Source organism: Euprymna scolopes, chromosome 34, assembly GCF_053919585.1.
Source record: "Euprymna scolopes isolate OS-2025 chromosome 34, ASM5391958v1, whole genome shotgun sequence".
NCBI lineage: Eukaryota > Metazoa > Mollusca > Cephalopoda > Sepiida > Sepiolidae > Euprymna > Euprymna scolopes.
Window position 1 is genome coordinate 25909110 of NC_136515.1, and position 21334 is coordinate 25930443.

The window sequence follows — 21334 nt, forward strand, 5'->3', positions numbered from 1 at the left end:
TGTAGGTTCTCTACAGTGCAATGTAGACTACAATGTATTGTAGACTATGTCACTGCATGGAAGCATGTGAAGTTTCCTCCTGGTGCACTGCGATGTGTCCCCAACTAGAGCAGGCAATTAATCGATTCGATGATAATAAAAGTATTAGAAGCGTGGAACATTCGTCGATCCACATTTAATCCCGGGCAACGTCGAGTCTCCCCGCAAATTTCTATATAATTCTCAATTTGATAATGCGCATAGAATTGTTGTTTCAATCAGTCGTCTGCCATGTTTGTATATCTTATTCTCGATCAATTGTTCTAACTCAGTTGTTAATGATTGAGTAGGGGTTTAAGTAATTAACGTCTTTTTCTAAAATAATATTTTGAGATTATTGCAGACATTTGTTTCATTTCTTCTGTAAAAATATTGATTTTTTAGTTTTAAAATGTATTTTTATTTATTAAAATGTATAATTTATCGATGATGTTTTTATTTGTTATTTTTTTCAGAAAACCATCGAACCCAATCAAGTTTTGATGATGCATTAGTTATCAAACTCTTCGCTTTCCATTTCGTCAACTCTTACGCTTCCTGTTTTTATATCGCTTTCCTTCGAGGAGTGAGTGAAATTTCTTTATTTTGATCGCATACAAATATTTACACACATTTTACAATAAGTGAAACATTGTTGGGTTCTTGTGTAAAATAGTCACCTAACAAAATTCCGAATCATGAGGTACATACTTTACCTAACGTTCGGCAAACAGAAAAACACAAATTTTACAAGCAATTTATTGTGTATACATTTTTGATTGCCTAGAAACAATTAATGTTTTAATCGCTTGTGTTTTGTAAATTATTTTTCCATTTGATTTTTTAGGGAGGAGTGGGTTGGTCTGCAAATGAAGGACGGAGGCCAACAAATTTCTTTTTTTATTATATTTATTTATTATTCTTTTTTATGGAGAAGAGGATCTGTTTCCGATCTCCGTTCTCGGCATCCATTTATTTTAAAAGTATTATTTAGCTCTTAAATCTACTACTTAAATAAATTATTTTTATTTATTTATGAATAAATTATTTTTATTTACTTATTTATGAATAACTTATTTTTATTTATTTATGAATAAATAATTTTATTTATTTATGAATATATTATTTTTATTTATTTATTTATGAATAAATTATTTTTATTTATTTATTTATGAATAAATTGTTTTTATTTAATTATGAATAAATTATTTTATTTATTTATTTATGAAAAATTATTTTATTTATTTGTTTATGAATAAATTATTTTATTTATGAATGGATTATTTTATTTATTTGTTTATGAATAAATTTTATTTAGTTATTTATTTATGAAAAAATTATTTTTATTTATTTATTTATGAATAAATTATTTTATTTATTTATTTATGAATACATTATTTTTATTTGTTTGTTTATGAACAAATTATTTTATTTATTTATTTATGAATACAATATTTTTATTTATATATTTATGAATAAATTATTTTTTATTTATTTATGAATAAAGTATTTTTATTTATTTATTTATTTATGAATAGATTCTTTTATTTATTTGTTTGTGAACAAATTATTTTTATTTATTTATTTATGAATAAATTTTATTTATTTATTTATTTATGGACAAATTCTATTTATTTATTTATTTATTTATGGACAAATTCTATTTATTTATTTATTTATTCATGAACAAATTATTTCTATTTATTTATTATGAATAAATTATTTTTTATTTATTTATGGACAAATTATTTTATTTTATGGATAAATTATTTTTTATTTATTTATGAACAAATTATTTTATTTTATTAATAAATTATTTTTATTTATTTATGAACAAATTATTTTATTTTGTAAATAAATTATTTCTATTTATTTATTATGAATAAATTATTTCTATTTATTCATGAACAAATTATTTCTATTTATTTATTATGAATAAATTATTTTTATTTATTTATGAACAAATTATTTTCATTTATTTATTTATGAATAACTTATTTTATTTATTTATTTATTATGAATAAATTATTTTTATTTATTTATGAACAAATTATTTTTATTTTATTAATAAATTATATTTATTTATTCATGAACAAATTATTTTTATTTTATGAATAAATTATTTCTATTTATTCATGAACAAATTATTTCTATTTATTTAATGTGAATAAATTATTTTTATTTATTTATGAACAAATTATTTTATTTTATGAATAAATTATTTTTATTTATTTATGAACAAATTATTTTTATTTTATGAATAAATTATTTCTATTTATTTATGAACAAATTATTTTTATTTTATGAATAAATTATTTTTATTTATTTATGAACAAATTATTTTTATTTTATGAATAAATTATTTTTATTTATTTATGAACAAATTATTTTTATTTTATGAATAAATTATTTCTATTTATTCATGAACAAATTATTTCTATTTATTTATTATGAATAAATTATTTCTATTTTTTTATGAACAAATTATTCTTATTTTATGAATAAATTATTTCTATTTATTTATGAACAAATTATTTTTATTTTATGAATAAATTATTTCTATTTATTCATGAACAAATTATTTCTATTTATTTATTATGAATAAATTATTTTTTTTGTGAATAAATTATTTTTATTTTATGAATAAATTATTTTTATGAATAAATTATTTTTATTTTATGAATAAATTATTTTTATTTTATGAATGAATTATTTTTATTTTATGAATAAATTATTTTTATTTATTATGAATAAATTATTTTTATTTTATGAATAAATTATTTTTTTTATGAATAAATTATTTTTATTTTATGAATAAATTATTTTTATTTTGAAACTCTATTAGCTATATAGCTTCAAACTAAAAACGAAATGGCGTAAAATACTGAAAGAAATGCAGTTCTGGTTATTTATAAACATTTCAACTAATTTGATACTGGCTTATTGAATAATAAAAAAAAGAACTTCTTTGGATTAGGTTTAGTAAATTACCGCAATCACAAAGGCTTTAACAAAACCGATACTACACTTTGAAGGTTTTTCTTTTTAATTTCTGCTTGATTAAACTTTTACGCTTTTTTCATTAAACTTATTAAACTTCTTTCTTCTTAATTGAAAATCTGATTTTTATTGTTAAACCTTTACTATTTTATATTTCCGACGTATCAATATATTTTGGCAAATTATATATTAATACATTTTGGCAAATTATGTAAATATATTTTGTAAAAAATGATTATTTAGTAAATTGATCTGAAATTTATTTGATTTTAAAAGAAAACAACATGGATTGAAAATTTTTAAATCAATAAATTAGCAATACATTTTGTCATTATAAAAAAAGGATGATTGAATTCATTTTAATTTGCAAAAGAAAAAAAGCTATAACATCCAAAATCAGCCAATTATCAATAAATGTTGTCATTATAAAAGAAATATTTATGTACATTCGACATAATTCATGTATACTATTTAATTTTAATAAAATAAAACACTTTTTCTCATTATAATTATTAAAATCAAACACTAATCGTTTTTATGACAAAATATCGATAATTCGCTGATATGTTTTTAGCAATGTTGTTTTTGTCTTTTGCAAATAAAAATTAATCTAATAATCATATTTTATGACGACAAAATTTATTGATAATTTAATGATTTCCGATTTTTTCACGATTTAAAATTTTTCTTCTAATGTTTTATATGCAATTAATTTTATTTCTTCTGTCCAAAAAATTATAATCAATATAATAGTTGTTTTTTTATAATGAGAAAATTTATAAACCGATTACTTTTCAAAAGAAAAAAACAGACGAATGCATTTGTTTACTTTTTTATATAAACATCAAGCATTGTAAATGTCAACAACAATAATAATATTTCAGGAGCATTACAAAAAAAGCCCCTAAAGTTCGTGTTAATGAAATCAATATAACTTGGAGAAAAATTAATTTCTCGAACTATCAATATTATCATTGAATTAAGCACTGTTTATTCAATATTTTCACAAAAAAAAAAAAAAAAAATTGAAGAAATATTTCATGTGATTTTAATGATAACAATTCTCACACAAATTTTAAATGTAACATTATAATATTTTTTCTTGTACACATTATGGTGTAAACATCAGCTAAAAGATTTTTTTTTATCATTCTGAAAAAAAAAGAAGCAAAAGTTGAGATCCAGAATAATAATAAAAAATAATAATAAAAAATAATGGTATTATTTTTAATAACGATTAATTTAGACAAATACGGGTGGGCAAAATTGTAAAAAAAAAAAAAAAAAATCTAAACAGACAGGATATGCATCCTACCCGCCGTATTCTCTTTAATTATCAAATTGTTTTTGCTTATATTTTTCATTGAATAAATTATCAGTGTAATCAGTGATTTTAATTGACTTTGTCACATTTAAATGCATTTTTACTTCATTTTAAAAAAGATGAATTTAATTCATCGTTACAAAACGTTTAACGAATAAATCGAGTCATCATGTAAAATAGTAACTAAATATTCTAATTTAAATAAGCACATAAATCAATCAATATTTTTATCATCTTCAAAAATACACAAATTAAGGCATAATAATGTTTCAATTCTTCTGTAAAGTTTAAAATTAAATTGACTTTCTGACATTTTGGACTTCGGTAGAACTTATGTGCGACGCAGTTTGTTTTGACCGTGCGAAATCAAAGCCGTTACTAATCTCTCACTTCTGGGCGCTAATTAAAATACCTTTTGTAGAAACAAGCTGTGTGTATAACTTTTTCATGTATAAAAATATTTTTTCCTTTTGAAAATTATCTTTAGGCTTCAATCTTTCAAATACAATCAAAAAGTAATCGGAAACTTACAAAAAAAATTATGATAAACCGACTTTCAAAATTATGCCCCCTTATCAGTTTTCCGCCATTAATGCACGTACCTAGCCTACGGGGATAAAACGCAGAAGTCTCTCTGTTAATTGAAAATATAGTTGTAACAATTATATATATATATATATATATATATATATATATATATATATATATATATATATATATATATATATGCATATATATATGCATATATATATGCATATATATATATGCACATATATATATGCATATATATATATATATGTGCGTGTGTGTGTGTCTGTGTGCGCGTGTGTGTATACTTATGTTGACCCAAGAATCGATTGAAAATTTTATTTATTTAGAAATATTTGTTTTTCAAAAGACATTTTGTATTTTTACACGTCTAAAAAAAAAAGAAATGAATCCAGAAAAGATATAAACGTTTATATATTTTTTGTATTGATTTTTTATACCCATATATATATATATAAATAAAATACTGAAAGAAATGCAGTATATATATATATATATATATATATATATATATATATATATATATATATATATATATATATATATATATATATATAGTGTGTGTGTGTGCATGAATAAAAGAGTGATTGTGGAGCGAAGTAGATATATGCTGAATTTACCTAGGATCACTACTGTAATGTTTTTTTTTTATTATGATACGATAGGTCCTGCTGACGTTTGCGTCCCTTTTTGCCCCTTTCTTCCTTTCAACAAAACTACAAAAAAAATGGTTGCTTGACGAATCAAAATGGTGAGTTGATCACACAACTGTCGAAACAGATGAAGAAGGAAAAAAAAAAACGTATTTTGTAGAAATAATAAACCACTTTAGTTGTTCTTTCAACAGTTGACTTCTCAGGCTGTCATCAAACAGCTGACACAAAAACGTCACTAACGTTGTTGGGACGAAAACCGCGGTCGAGACTGGGTGTGGGATGGTGTGTGGCCTGGGTTTTTTTTTTGTCAGGAGGAATTTTAAATGAAAGGGGGAAGGAGGTACAAAGTGGGAAGGAAGAGAAATAAAAAGAGGGAATCATTAAATGGGAATTAAAATTAAATAAAGAAATCAAAGGGATACAAAATGAAAGAAAATGTAGAATGAAACGACGAAGTTATTTCCGGATTTTTTAAATGAAATTACTAATGTTTCAGGTGTAAAATTTGTTAATATTTATTTAAAAAATCTATTATAAATCTATTATTAAAAAAATCTATTATAAATCTATTATTAAAAAAATCTATTATAAAGCACCTTAAAACGAATTATAGTTGAACTCTTTTCAGGGAATTAAAAAAAAAGTGGCCAAGTTTAGCAAAAAGCATCATTCCAACTTCCTATTGTCGAATACTCTTACTGTCGACTACAAAATGCTGGGAAAAGGGCATTCATTCAAGTGGTTTTGTAGACTGGGTTCGAATCTCTTGATCAGCAGTAATTATCACGTCCTACACAAATCATTACACTTATATCTGTAGATATAAAAATTGTTAATATTTATTTAGAAAAATATTATTTTTTGTTTTATTTTACTTCGTCGAAGTTCTCAGAAATCAAGGAGCACACTACCTTCGGCTTACACTTGAACTCTATATGAGATACATAGATATTCGAATGTTCCATTTAAGTTCTTTATTTCTCAAACACTGAGTTAGTAAAGAAATTGAGAACATAATTTTCCTCTCCCCAATTAACCATTTTCATATGTTGTAGTATATCTTTCGCTTTGGTTTCTTGGTCTTACTGGATTCCAGGACAAGAATTTATCTAGTCTGATGGAGTATCCAGCTTCGTGCTATTACTTGAGGTAACATCACTTGGAGAAGGTGCACCATTCCTGTAAAAGCTAATGTAAGTTAGCCATAGTGAGGAGATCTTATTTGGGCAGCGAGTACTACGTGATTTTGAATATTTGGTCAGGGTTTACTTCTAGGGTATCCTCATGCCAGGTTGTCCTGATAAACCCCTGTACAGGGTTAAAGAGTGTACAGTAGAAATTGGAGAATATAGTAATCGTTAGTAATGGAAATTCGGTAAATTTTTTAACTTATATGGAACGGCTCATCAAAAACTTAGACACTCGAGGATAGTGTCTAGTAGGCATTCAGGTTCTATGTGTGTGTGTGTGTGTGTGTGTGTGTGTTCACACGTGTGAGTGCAGTAATAAATACTGATACATAATGATAAGTAGTAAGATTGTACATCTAGAAATAACGTTTAAAGTTCATTGACTTCATTGACTTCATACTAGAATTGTCCGGAAGAAGTGCGAATTACTTAGGACTTCTGCTAATCATGGCTGACTGAACGAGAGCATGCTACTCCTGTAAATTAAATAAAAAGTTCCGTTCGAAATCCCGTGCAGAATACCGAGTTCGGCAAGATACACTTGAAGAAGGTCGGAGGTTACATAGACAGAGACACTGAGAAAATAACACTCAGGATGAGAACAATTGTCTGAAGAATGCAAATAATAGGAACGATGGCCTTCAAGGGAATAAAAAGCGTTGAAGAAAAAAGGGATGAAATAAATAAATGAAAGAATGTTTAAACACACACACACACACACACACACACATATAAATATATATATATATATATATATATATATATATATATATATATATATATATATATATATACTAGCAGGCCGCCCGGCTTTGCCAGTCATAATATGATATTTTGATGGATGCAGATTTCATATTTATTATATTAGACCCAATATATAATGATGTTTTAAAAAGTTAAAAAAAAGAATGACTCGTGCGCCACCGTGGAGAAACGAAACCAAAACGTTTAGCTCACGATTTGCTTTTTTCCTTTCACGTTAATACTTTTTTTTTTACATAGGCATCACCACTTATCAAGGCCAAGAGGCCACTCGAGGATAAAGGTTAAATAGTGTACAGTAGAAATTGGACAATATAGTTATCGTTAGTACTGGAAATTCGGTAAATTTGTTAACTTATATGGAACGGCTCATCAAAAACTTGTTTACGTTGGACTTGAAGACAACCATATTGTAGTCAGCTGGAAAGCAGGAAAACGGAAGACAATTCCATAGGCGTGCAGTTCTAAGAAAGAAGCTTTGTTCATGGAATCTACGTTTAGGTTTAGGCACAGATAAAGAGTGGGGGAATTATTGATAGTGTTTTCTGCTAGACTGGTGTTTCTTGTGAAAGTTTGACGAGGAGGGACCATAGATTGGAGCTCAGCCGAACACTTGCCATGAAAATAACGATAAAGCAGAGACAAACTCACAACAGCTCTTCTGTGAAAAAGAGGTTGCAGGGAAGAGAAAAGGACATCCCCCACAAGGCTACGAAGTCTATTTTGAACTCTATCAAGGCAGGATAAGTCCTTTCTTTTTTCTTTTTTTTATTACATCTTCACCCCAAACAAGGCAAATTGTCACTTTGGTGTAGGGGGCTACTATCAGGGGCAACAACTACTGGGGTACTATGTAGGGATTTGGGAAGCATATATACCCATCTCAGAGGCAATTTTGTCGGGGAGGTCATTTATGAATATTAGGAATAATAGAGGTCCAAGGATAGACCCCTGAGGCACTCCCGCATATATATCATATTGTTTAGATGTACGACTGTCGAGGACAACCTGGATTTTTCTCTTATCTAAGAAGGATTTAATTATGTTAAGTATTCTACCAGTGATACCGTATGATCTAATTTTCCTGAGGAGACCCTCATGCCATACCCTGTCAAAAGCCTTAGATATATCTAGAGCTACCGCTCTGCCCTCCTCCGCTTTGTCCAGTGAATGGTATATACGTTCGGAGATTACAGTGAGGATGTCTGCTGTGGAACGGGCTTGTCTAAATCCATATTGTTGTTCAGTTAGAAGTTTAGCATCTGTAAGGTGATGGACTAGAGCATGGTTAATTATGGTCTCAAATATTTTGGCAAAAAGTGGGAAGAGGCTAATGGGGCGATAATTTGATGGGTCAGTTCTTTTGTCAGAATTCTTGAATACTGGTACCACAGAAGCAGTTTTCCAACAGCCCAGAAAGCAAGATTCATTAAGGCATTTGTTGTAGAGTTTGGAGAGAACTGGAGCTACTTCGGCTGAGCACTTTTTTAATAGCAAAACTGAAATGAGATCGGGTCCACATGCTTTTGAAGTGTCAAGGTTTTTTATGATAGCATGCACCTGAGCAGGGGTGATTTTCAGATCGTCTAGCGTGGCGTCTGTCCACAAAGGAAAGTGAGGTAGGGGGTGGTTGGAAGGGCCCAGTGTGGGGTTAGAGGCAAACCGACTGGCAAGCATGTTAGCCTTCTCGGTTGCTGAGCAAACAACCTCGTGATTGTTGGTTAGCGGGGGAATTGTTGATTGCCATAATTTACTACACTGTTGTAGATTTTCCAGAAATCTCGAGTTCCTAATTTTTGTGCTGCGATGCGTTTTTTAGTGGTTTCAGTAAATTCTCTCTTAGTTGTCGCTCTTTCTTTCGTAATGTTACTTCTAGCTTCTATATACTTCTGCCTGTTTGAACTGGACTTATGTCAGTTAAATTTGCGGTATGCATGCTGCCTTTGAGCAATGGCAGTTGCGCAAGTAGAAGTAAACCATTGGGGAGAGTGGAGCTTGCTATAAAATTTCCGCATGGGAACATATGCTTCAATTGCCGTTTTGAACCATTCAGTGGTCTCATTTGCACACTGTTCAGCAGGAAGAGAAAAAATATTTTCCCATGAAGCATCTCTGATAAGATCTCTGATGGCTTCCCAGTCAGCCTTTTTATAATATCTTGTTGTTTTGAGCACTGGTTGTTCAGTTTTGGGTCTAGAGTTTAGGGCGATTTCGACCATTATCATTGCATGATCAGCGTTCCCAAGTGGGCTGTCAGCATTTGTTATACAATCATCGTGGAACTGTGGGCCTTCATTATGCAATCATCGGGAACTGTGGTCAGAAACAGATCTAGAAGTGATGTGTGTTGTTCTTGCTGGTCAGGGAAACGGGTTGGAAACGTAACCATTTGTGATAGGGAGTGAGATATAGAGAAGTTATGAGTTGTGCTGCCCGCTGCATCTGTATAAATAAAGAATCCAAGCCAGTTTTTGTGTTGGACATTAAAGTCACCAAATACATGTACTTGTGCACTAGTGTCGAGGAAGAGTACTGTGTCTATGCTGTCAGAGACTTTGTTTATTATGGTGTAGTCCTGGGTCGAGGGGAGCGGTAGAGAAAATAAAAGTAGCTAATATTATGTTGCATGTTTAGTCTAAAGCATATAAGTCAGAGGACGGTGTTACGAAGGTAGACTCCAAGTCCGTGCATATGTCTGGCAGAATCCTTACGACAGAGTGGGAGATATCCAGGCATGTTAAAGTGGTTAGAAAGGATGGAGGAATGTAGGTTAGTCTCACTTAGTGCTAAGATATCTGGGGTATTTGTTAGGAGAAATGCTTCAACATCAGCTAAATTAGTTCTAAGCCACGGATGTTCGTGAATGCAAGCCTCAAGGGAGGAGGCAAGTTGGATTTGTTTGACCCTAAGCCTGGTTTAAGCTTATTTTCCATTTTTCCAGCGGCCTTGGCAACGGATTTAATGTATGTGTTCCATTTAAGATCAAGAGTAAGGGTCAAGCCCAGAAGCTTGTCAAAACATGAGGCCTCCTCAAGACGAGAGCCATTCATTTCAATTGATGCCAAATGGGGATCAGATACCTGCGCTAGAAATACATGTTTGCTGCAAGGCTAAAAATGAAAACATGAACCAGTATCTATTACCTTACGCATGCAAATTCGTAATGTCGTCATTCGACCTTCACCTGACGAATTCAATTTTTTAGTTTCCATACTTTTGCATTGATTTTCCCCGGCTAAAACTCAAATGTATACTCTATTTGTTAAGTTTCATGTCTGTAGACCAAAAAATGACAGAGGAGTTTGTTAGGCACAATTTTTTAAACAAATATATATATATATACACATACATAATATATATAGAAAGAAGTTTGTGTTTGCTATAACCTTTTTTACGCAAACATTACGCAAGTATAAATCATGTAAAATATCTGCATGAATATAGTAACTAACACGTAACACATAATAGTTAACTAAAGAAAAAACTCATAGAGAATTAATTAAAATGAATGTTTACAAGAATATGCAAATTAATGAGTTTTTTAGCAGATGAATCGAATTCCACGACCCATATATATATATATATATATATATATATATATATATATCTTTATAATATAAAGCTGAACGTCTGTGTGTATGTGTGTGTGTGTGTAGTCACGAATAGGCTTCTCTCTGGTTGACTATTTTAAAAAACTGATTACATATAATGATAGAAGATGTATCGAGGATCAGGAATGGATATGTTTGATCTGGCAGAACGGTGGTTCATAAAAATTGTAGGGTCTGCGTTCGCGCCTGGCCCCCAAAGTATGGAAATAAAAAATGAAAAAAAAAAAACGTTTACAAGGGTTTTTGATATAGATGTACATAAGAATACTTTGATAAGTATGTTTCAACTTAAATAGGGATGATATAATAAAATTTTGGGGGTCTGCGTTCGCGCCTGTACTCCATGGAAATATGGCACAAACATTTCATCTATTTGCGTAAGCATACTTTGATAATTATGTTTCAGTTTGAAGAAATATGGTATAATAAAATTATGGGGTGTTCGTTCGCGCCTGACCTCCATAGAATGTAAATATGTCACAAAGTTTAACAAGGTTTTTTAAAAGGGTTAGGGTCCACAATAACACCTTAACTTTAATCTTAATTCACGTTAGCTTTTATTTATTTATTTTGAGTTGGATCATATTGTGTCGAATAAATTCACCTCATAAATTCACATTCTTATTAATGTGAAAGTAAAAAAAAAAAGTCGGAACTTTAGACAATTCTCAACACAAATTTTGCATAACTCTGTTTTTTTCCCTCTCCACTTGCACGTGGCACTCTTTCGAAAATAGATAAATAATAAAAATAAGAACGTTACTTGTTATCGTGTCAAAAGAAGGAAAAAATCCTGCTCATGTGATTATGTGTCTTTTTAAAAACATTTACATAACCTTTTTATTTTTATTTATATATCTGTTTAAGCTTTTTTCGTCAGTGTACTAGAAGGAATTCAGTTGATTACAACCCTTTTTGTGTGTTCTTTACATTACAATAGTACAACCCTGAATTCGACGGCAAAATTCTACACCGTTCAATACTGTAAAACGTAAAGGAAGCTGTTCTGCTTGAAAAGGGCGCCATTTTCTTCTTATTCATATTTATATCGATTCTTTGCTTTAAAAACTAAAGTAATTACGTGTTTACTTTTTTAATATCCCATTTTGCTGTTTCGAATTATTTTACTAAAGTAAGTAAAGCTTCATTATGTTTCAAACTATTTTTATTTCTTTGTTTTTCGATATTTCGTCGATATTATTTAGTAAGAGTGTTTAGCAGAAAAACCAACAAACGACTACCCGAAAAAATAAATATACAAGAAATAAATGTTACCATAGTCAATAAAAGTTCAGTTCATGTTTTTTTTTGTTTTGAAATAGTTTTTAATGCTCTTTACTTGAAATAATTTCAGCGAACCTAAATTAAAACGAAATCTGAGCCGATTATTACTTAAATGAATTTTTATATAAACTACACATGCCATAATCAAGCAAAAAATAACGGAAAACATTAAAATATGTTTATAAATATTCCTTACGTTGACGGAACTCTATTAAATTGTTAACACAGAATGCTCAGGTGCCCCTCCTTCAAATGTAAAACGGAGCTCTCCATTTCAAAGTCGCTGCCATTTTTTTTTAAACCGGTTCGTGAATTAAAAAAAAAATTTTTTTTACAAATTACTTAAAAATACAAACTAATGAACTTTTCTACAATAAAAGTAACTTTATTTATATTATTCAATAACACACACAGACACACACAGACACACACGCATATAATCACACACAGACATAACACCCCTGTCTCTAATACAAGACATTGAACAATACCAACTCTACTTTACCTCGAAACCAACAACACTAGGAAACAACTAGAACCATAGTGTAATATCTGTTCCAACACCTCGCCCCCCCCCCTCAGTCAGTGGAGGAGAAATCCCTCATGACTGAGATAACTATCATCCTTCATCCCATACCTATATCCCTCCAAGTGCCCCCTCCCCTCTGGGGAACGAGACCTTTCCCATACCAAGAACCGATCCTGGATCTGGCCATACCCACATGGGGAGACAAATAAATAGAAACATTAAAAAATCCCCTACGTATATTTATAAATACACCTCTTTATCTAAACAGACATAATATTAAGAATACCCGAACAGTCTAAGACTGAAACGAAAAATCACAATAGTAAAATCTAAGAATCCAAAAAATAAATATCAAAATTGAATGAAAACACCCCTACCCTTATTTCAGAGGAGCTGCGCCCCCACTCTTCACACACACGCATTAGTAACGACCTTGGATCACAGTTGCCATCCTAGGGAAGCAAATAACTTTATAATACTATAAAACAGAACACACATTCTTCAAACCAATAAAAGAAAACACACACACACACACGCACCCCCACACACATCCTAAACTATGCACCCAGTTGACCAAATACCAATGGGCCCCTCACCTCCACTCAGGTAAGAGTTAAGAGTAAAAAAGGGGGGAAAATGAGAAAAAAAAACAAAGAAAGATAAATAGAAACACAAGCAGAGAGAGACAGCAGTGACAACAATCCACTCCAATGAACCAGTAATAAAAATTGAACATACGAATGAAAAGTAGAATCATTTACACATGTTTCCATCTCTCGGAAATTTGTCAAATGAACTACGAAAATTTTCTTTTACATTTTAAACATATCTTGAATATATTCTAAACATTTTAAATACTTTCTGAAGAGGACGCTTCACAGAAAGTCTGAAACGCGTTAAAAACGATTACAATGATTTAAAAACATTATTACATAATTTTCAATGAAAAACTAAAACACGGAATGATAAAATAATGTTTAAAAATCCTCATTGTTGGTGAGCACCCCCCTTATTTAAATATACATCTTTCTCTCGTTGGAATTTCTTAACCCATTATATATATATATATATATATATATATATATATATATATATATATATATATATATATATATATATATATATTTATCTTGAACGCAAAATGTATAGCATAACCTATATGCGTCAACAAGAAAAAACATATCCTCAGATTTATTACTCTACTAGCAGGACCCGTTAACCGGCGTTGCCCGGTGGTAGCGTAAAAATTTTAAATACGGCTGTTGTTGTTTTTGTCGTTTGCCAACACCCAACCTCCTGATTGTTAAAATATTCATAAGCACCAAGTTATGCTGGCATATGGTCGCATATAGTATCGCACTCTGCCATTATATGCACCCGAGATCAATATCTACTTTAAAATTTTGTATTTATGCATTTTTTGTACTGCGCTATTTGTAATTAGCGTTTTCAGGTTAAAGTCAACTTCACACTAACTTTTTTTTATTCAATTGTAAGGTGGAAGAATATTTATAGACGACCGTCCCCTCCCCATTTGCATTTGTTTACCGCTTTTAATTATAAACTATAAAATAAAGCACATTTACTCATTTAAGATTTTTGTTCCTTAGAAGCGCCGGTTGAGTTTGAATAAAATAAAATACGTATTATATACGTTTGAAGCCAAAATAACGCTTTATCACAAAATAAACAAACATTTATTTTGTTTGAAATTTATATTGAAAATATAAATTTATATAAATATAAATTTCAAACAAAAGAAATGTCTGTTTATTTTGTAATAAAGCGTTATTTTGGCTTCAAACGTATATAATACGTATTTTATTTCATTTACTCACTGTAAAAGTTCATCTGGCATTGTTTCTTTATTTGGTAAATATGTAGAATGATTACACCCTCGAAAAATCCTTTAAAATTACCATTTTAAAAGGTTTTCGGGAGTGCTGAAAACGAAAATAATATAAAAATTCGGCATGCGAGTAGTTTTCAAGATATGAATAAATGTTTGTATTTTAAAAGGGGGGGATCACTTTTCTATAATAATTTAAAGCGAAATGAGCACCCACTTTATGGCCACATTTTTTTCGGGGGAAGAGGTCAACGTACAATGAAACAATTTAACGTAAAATGAGCACGACTTTTTTTAGTTTGGGGTGTGTGCACGTCAAATCTATTATTAATGCCTTGTCACCCCCCCCGAAGAAAAATTGGGGTGCTCAGTTCATGGTAAATTGTGTTCATTGTACGCTGATCTCCCCTCCCCAACAAAAGGTGGTCATAAAGTGGTATTCAATTTACGTTGAATTATTATATACAAGTGATATCCTACTTTTTTAAAAACTAATAGTATTTAAAATTTTTGCCGTAATTTTGAACGTTATTTTCGTTTTCAGCACACCCGAAACCCTTTTTTAAAACAAACATTATATATGATATATGTTAGAGTACTTGTTGGCCTGAATAGTAAACGTGTTTTTAAGGATTGGTCGAAGGTGGGAAGAATCATCGTACTTAGCTTTTTCGTTTGTTTGTTTGTATTTATTAAATAACGTGGTAAAATACTTGTTTGCCGAAATTTTAAGCGTGATTTTTGTTTTCAGGGCTGCTGAAAACATTCAAAGGATTGGTCGAAGGTGGAAAGAATGCTCATTTTTACCCTGTTTTTTGTATTTGTTAAATAACGTGTTTAAGTGAAATTAAAATTTAATGACATCCTCACATGTATAATAATAACGTTATGTAATTTTATCCATTTATAGTTTGTGCATATAAAAAATATGGAAACATATAAATCGAATCGGAAATTGGAAAGTCAAATGAAACGAAATGATTGTTAACCACATTCTAGCGTGATTTAATCTTAGCGATGTATAACTCTCTCTCTCTCTTTCTCTCTCTCTTTCTCTCTCTCTCTCTCTCTCTCTGTATATATATCTCTCTCGAACTGTCTATCTGTCTTTTTCTCTCTCTGTGTCTATCTGTCTTTCTCTTTCTATGTCTCTTTGCCCGTTCTTCCCCCGTATTTCCCTCTGTCTCTTTCGCTGTCTATCTCTCTCTGTATCTCTCTCTGGTCGGTGTAATCCTCAAGTTCGTAAGAAAAGAAAATACGGTCCAAGTAAATAAATAAAGACAATGAAGACGGGATAGGGCGTAAATCTCTGTATCTCTCTCTCTCTCTCTCTCTCTCTAACTCTCTCTAACTCTCTCTATCTCTCTGTGTCTCTGTCTGTCTCTCACTCTCTGTCTTTCTCCCTTCCCCTCTATCCCCTTTCTCTCTGTCTCTTTTTTGTCTCTCTCTATTGCTCGCTGGTTGGTGTAATCGGCGAGTTCGTAAGAAAAGAAAATATGGTCTAAGTAAGTAAATATAGGCATAAATAAATAGAAATATGTAGAAATAACGAAGACGCGATTGAGTAAGACTAAATGTCGAGCATAAGGTTTGTAATGTAACCAATGTGTATGTATAAACATGGCGGTATGATTATAAATTTCGACCCGTTCGTTTAAAGGGTTAAGAAGCGAATAACAGAATTACAGAACGTATACTGATCAGCCAATCAACGAGGGTGGATATTTTGCAAGGGAGATTTTGTTTTGTTCCGATTACAAAGTTAAACCATCGTGAATTTATTCAAACGGTCCTTTATCTCGCTATGCCATTTCCTCCCTACCAAAATATATATAATCATTGTATTATATTTTTAGGGGGTGTGGATTGATTTATAAATTCACAATACTGTAACACGGCTTATTTTCTCTCTCTCTCTCACTCTCTCTCTCTCCCACTCTCTGTATATCTCTATCTGTAACTGTCTCTCCCCCCGACGTCAATGAGTTATGTTTTGGAGTGTAATATCTTCACAAATAAACAATATAAGTTCAGAGTTTCAAAGCGGAATAATTACGTGAATTGTATAAATAAAACGTAAGAATAGTGTGTACTTACAGAAATGACGACCTGGTTGAGAACGGTTCATTTATTGTTGGAATAACCGAATAGGGGAATTGTAGAATGCATAATTCTAAGCCAATCAGCTTTGCCGGATCTATGGACGGGAGAAATCATTATTTGTGTATGATGTAGAGGATAAGAATATGCGATTGTGTAGAAATTCTGTAATCAGTTAATGACGGCTAACCTCCAGGAAAATAAGAAAAAATATAAATGCACTCGATGTAGAATGGTGTCGTAAGAGGACTCGGTATAGAGAGGTTGAAATTTGAGCTACTTCCCCTGTAGGTTAGAAGATAATGATCATGGCGCTCCTCAGAATAAAAGTAATATTTTAATATTACGAAATAATGTGCATGTAATTGCTTTCTATAGCTAGATAACGTAATGGCTAATTGCGTAAACATAATAATTTTCTATGTGCCATTTATTATTGTTAACCTACGACAGTTTTGTCCAGAGGAGAAAAATTGCGTCTCCTTTATTATATACAAGAAGATTATATTTATTTGTTTGTTCGTACGTCCAGTGTCACACAAAAAAGCAATTATCATCGCAAACATTAATTAATGAGAAACGAATTACCTCTTGGTATAATCGCTCTTTATCATCTATTAAAATCAATTTTTTTTAGCTTTCAAAAAATAAAAAAGAATTTGGTAAAAATATTAAAAATTCGTCGTTGATTAATTTGTTTTATTCATTTTATTTATATGTCTTAAACATTTTATTTATGATATGTTTTAAACATTTTATTTATAATATGTTTTAAACATTTTATTTATAATATGTTTTAAACATTATATTTATGATATGTTTTAAACATTTTATTTATGATATGTTTTTAACATTATATTTATGATATGTTTTAAACATTTTATTTATAATATGTTTTTAACATTATATTTATGATATGTTTTAAACATTTCATTTATAATATGTTTTAAACATTTTATTTATAATATGTTTTTAACATTTTATTTATGATATGTTTTAAACATTTTATTTATAATATGTTCTAAACATTTTATTTATAATATGTTTTAAACATTTTATTTATATGTTTTAAACATTTTATTGATATGTTTTAAACATTTTATTTATAATAAGTTTTAAACATTATATTTATAATATGTTTGAAACATTTTATTTATAATATGTTTTAAACATTTTATTTACAATATGTTTTAAACATGTTATAATATGTTTTAAACATTTCATTTATAATATGTTTTAGACATTTTATTTATAATATGTTTTAAATATTTTATTTATAATATGTTTTAAACATTTTATTTATAATATGTTTTAAACATTATATTTATAATATGTTCTAAACATTTTATTTATGATATGTTTTTAATATTATATTCATAATATGTTTTAAACATTATATTTATAATATGTTTTAAACATTTTATTTATAATATGTTTTAAACATTTTATTTATAATATGTTTTAAACATTTTATTTATGTTTTAAACATGTTTTTTATAATATGTTTTAAACATTTTATTTATAATATGTTTTAAACATTTTATTTATGATATGTTTTTAATATTATATTTATAATATGTTTTAAACATTATATTTATAATATGTTTTAAATATTTTATTTATAATATGTTTTAAACATTATATTTATAATATGTTTTAAACATTATATTTATAATATGTTTTAAATATTTTATTTATAATATGCTTTGAACATTTTATTAATAATATGTTTTAAACATCATATTTATAATATGTTTTTAACATTTTATTTATAATATGTTTTAAACATTTTATTTATAATATGTTTTAAACATTATATTTATAATATGTTTTTAACATTATATTTATGATATGTTTTAAATATTTTATTTATAATATGTTTTAAACATTTTATTTATAATATGTTTTAAACATTTTATTTATAATATGTTTTAAACATTATATTTATAATATGTTTTTAACATTTTATTTATGATATGTTTTAAACATTTTATTAATAATATGTTTTAAACATTTTATTTATAATATGTTTTTAACATTATATTTATGATATGTTTTAAATATTTTATTTATAATATGTTTTAAACATTTTATTTATAATATGTTTTAAACATTTTATTTATAATATGTTTTAAACATTATATTTATAATATGTTTTAAACATTATATTTATAATATGTTTTAAACATTGTATTTATAATATGCTTTGAACATTTTATTTATAATATGTTTTAAACATCATATTTATAATATGTTTTAACATTTTATTTATAATATGCTGCAAACATTTTATTAATAATATGTTTTAAACATTATATTTATAATATGTTTTTAACATTATATTTATGATATGTTTTAAATATTTTATTTATAATATGTTTTAGACATTTTATTTATAATATGTTTTAAACATTTTATTTATAATATGTTTTAAATATTTTATTTATAATATGTTTTAAACATTTTATTTATAATATGTTTTAAACATCATATTTATAATATGTTTTTAACATTTTATTTATAATATGCTGTAAACATTTTATTAATAATATGTTTTAAACATTATATTTATAATATTTTTTAAATTTTATATTTATGATATGTTATAAACATTATATTTATAATATGTTTTAAACATTTTATTTATGTTTTAAACATTTTATTTATAATATGCTTTAAACATGTTATTTATAATATGTTTTAAACATTTTATTTATAATATATTTTAAACATTATATTTATAATATGTTTTAAACATTTTATTTATGTTTTAATAATTTTAATTATAATATGTTTTAAACATTTTATTTGTAATATGTTTTAAACATTTTATTTATTATATGTTTTTAACATTTTATTTATAATATGTTTTGACGTCTTTGCTGTTACGACCACTGCCAAACCGGAAGTGACTTATGTTAAAATTAAGGCTAGACAATGGAAAGTACAGGATGACTTTCAAAAATATCGGCGAAAAAAAGCGACCCCACCGTAGAAAACTGCCCAGTGGAAGGTGAAGATATTAATGTTTTTAACCAATTTTTCGATATTTGTCGTCTGAAAGGTCGACCTTCAAAACGATCCTGACCTTGGTAAAAACCGTCGCCTCTGTCAAAAGTTTTAGGCAGACATGCGAACATACATACATACATTTATATATTGGTAACTAAAAATTTCCGACCCAAACTGATTAAAAAACTTGCCCTATCTCTGAATACCCTTCATGTAAAATTTTAAATGTTTAGACCAGAAATTGTCTGAGTAATTTGGTAGAGACCGCAGAGGTCAATTTTTTAAACTTTGACCCCTATTATGACCCTGTAACATTCATTGTTTTGGGCTATAATGAAGTTATTAAGTTAGATCCATGTCCAAGGAACCTATATCTAAGTACTGATTTTAGAAGTTAAAAAAAAAAAAATGCCGTGTGTGCCATCAGCTAGAATCGAAATCCAAACATTTAGTATTTCAGCCGCATTCTCTACTATTTGAGGTATCGACAGATGAATGAATTTGCGCATGCACAAAAGTAATAGAAATATTTTGGCACGTTTAAATGAACATTTTGTGTTTCAACTTACCGACATATTCCTGTATGCGTTATTTATCCATCTGAACAAATATTTTACTCGTTATAAACAATCATGTGTGTACGATCACTATTTCCTGTTAATTTCAGCGTTATGTAATCATTATTTTGAAGACTTTATCGGTTAAATATTTTCACATAGATACACACACATACATCTACTGTTTTATTTATATGTATGAGAACAGTAGTCTGAATAATTAAAATAATATAAATTATCGACCTTCAACGTAACAAAATTCTGAAATATCTATTACTGATCGTCATGAACACCTTTTTTTTATCAACTTCCAGAGGTCACTCTAAGATGCAAATGAATGTTCGATAGACTTTGAGATAACACTGTACTGATTAGTAACGGTGGAACTTGGGTCGGGTTTAATTTGGCTCAACAAGAACCTATTTCCATTACACTTGGAAACGATCATGTTATAATGAGCTGGGAAGCAGCCCCACAATATTGTGTTCCACAAACGGACAGTTCTAGAAAAGAAAATCTACTAATAGAATCTTCGTTTAGTTTTAGGCACAGATAGAGAATGAGGGAAATTGTTGACAGTTGTTGTAGTTAGACGAGTATTTGTTGTGAATGTTTTTCAGGGGATCATAGATTGAAGCTCAGTCGATAATCTGCCATAAAAATAATGATAGAGCAGAGTGATAGAAAGTGAGAAAGGCGTGTGTGTGTGTGAAAATGTCCTCGTCCACTAGATTTCAAAGACAGTTTTGTACCCTGTCGAGACAAGAAAGGGTTAGGGTTAGCGTTTGTTAATAACTAAATTCGTTATATGTTTTAAGTAAAATTGATTTTAGACTTCTGAGAATATTATAAGTATAATAGCCTCTATGAAGTAAATGTGGTATTTTAGTGGC

General features: G+C 28.4%; 1 protein-coding gene across 2 annotated transcripts in view; it reads left to right on the forward strand.

Moving 5' to 3' along the window:
* LOC145259144 (anoctamin-7-like) overlaps nt 1-21334 on the forward strand; it is a 577044-nt gene that overhangs the window by 422949 nt on the left and 132761 nt on the right. For both annotated transcript variants that reach the window (XM_080116843.1, XM_080116844.1), the window contains one exon: nt 495-604. In XM_080116843.1, coding sequence (XP_079972969.1) covers nt 495-604 — 110 coding nt within the window. The remainder of the gene's footprint in view (nt 1-494; nt 605-21334) is intronic.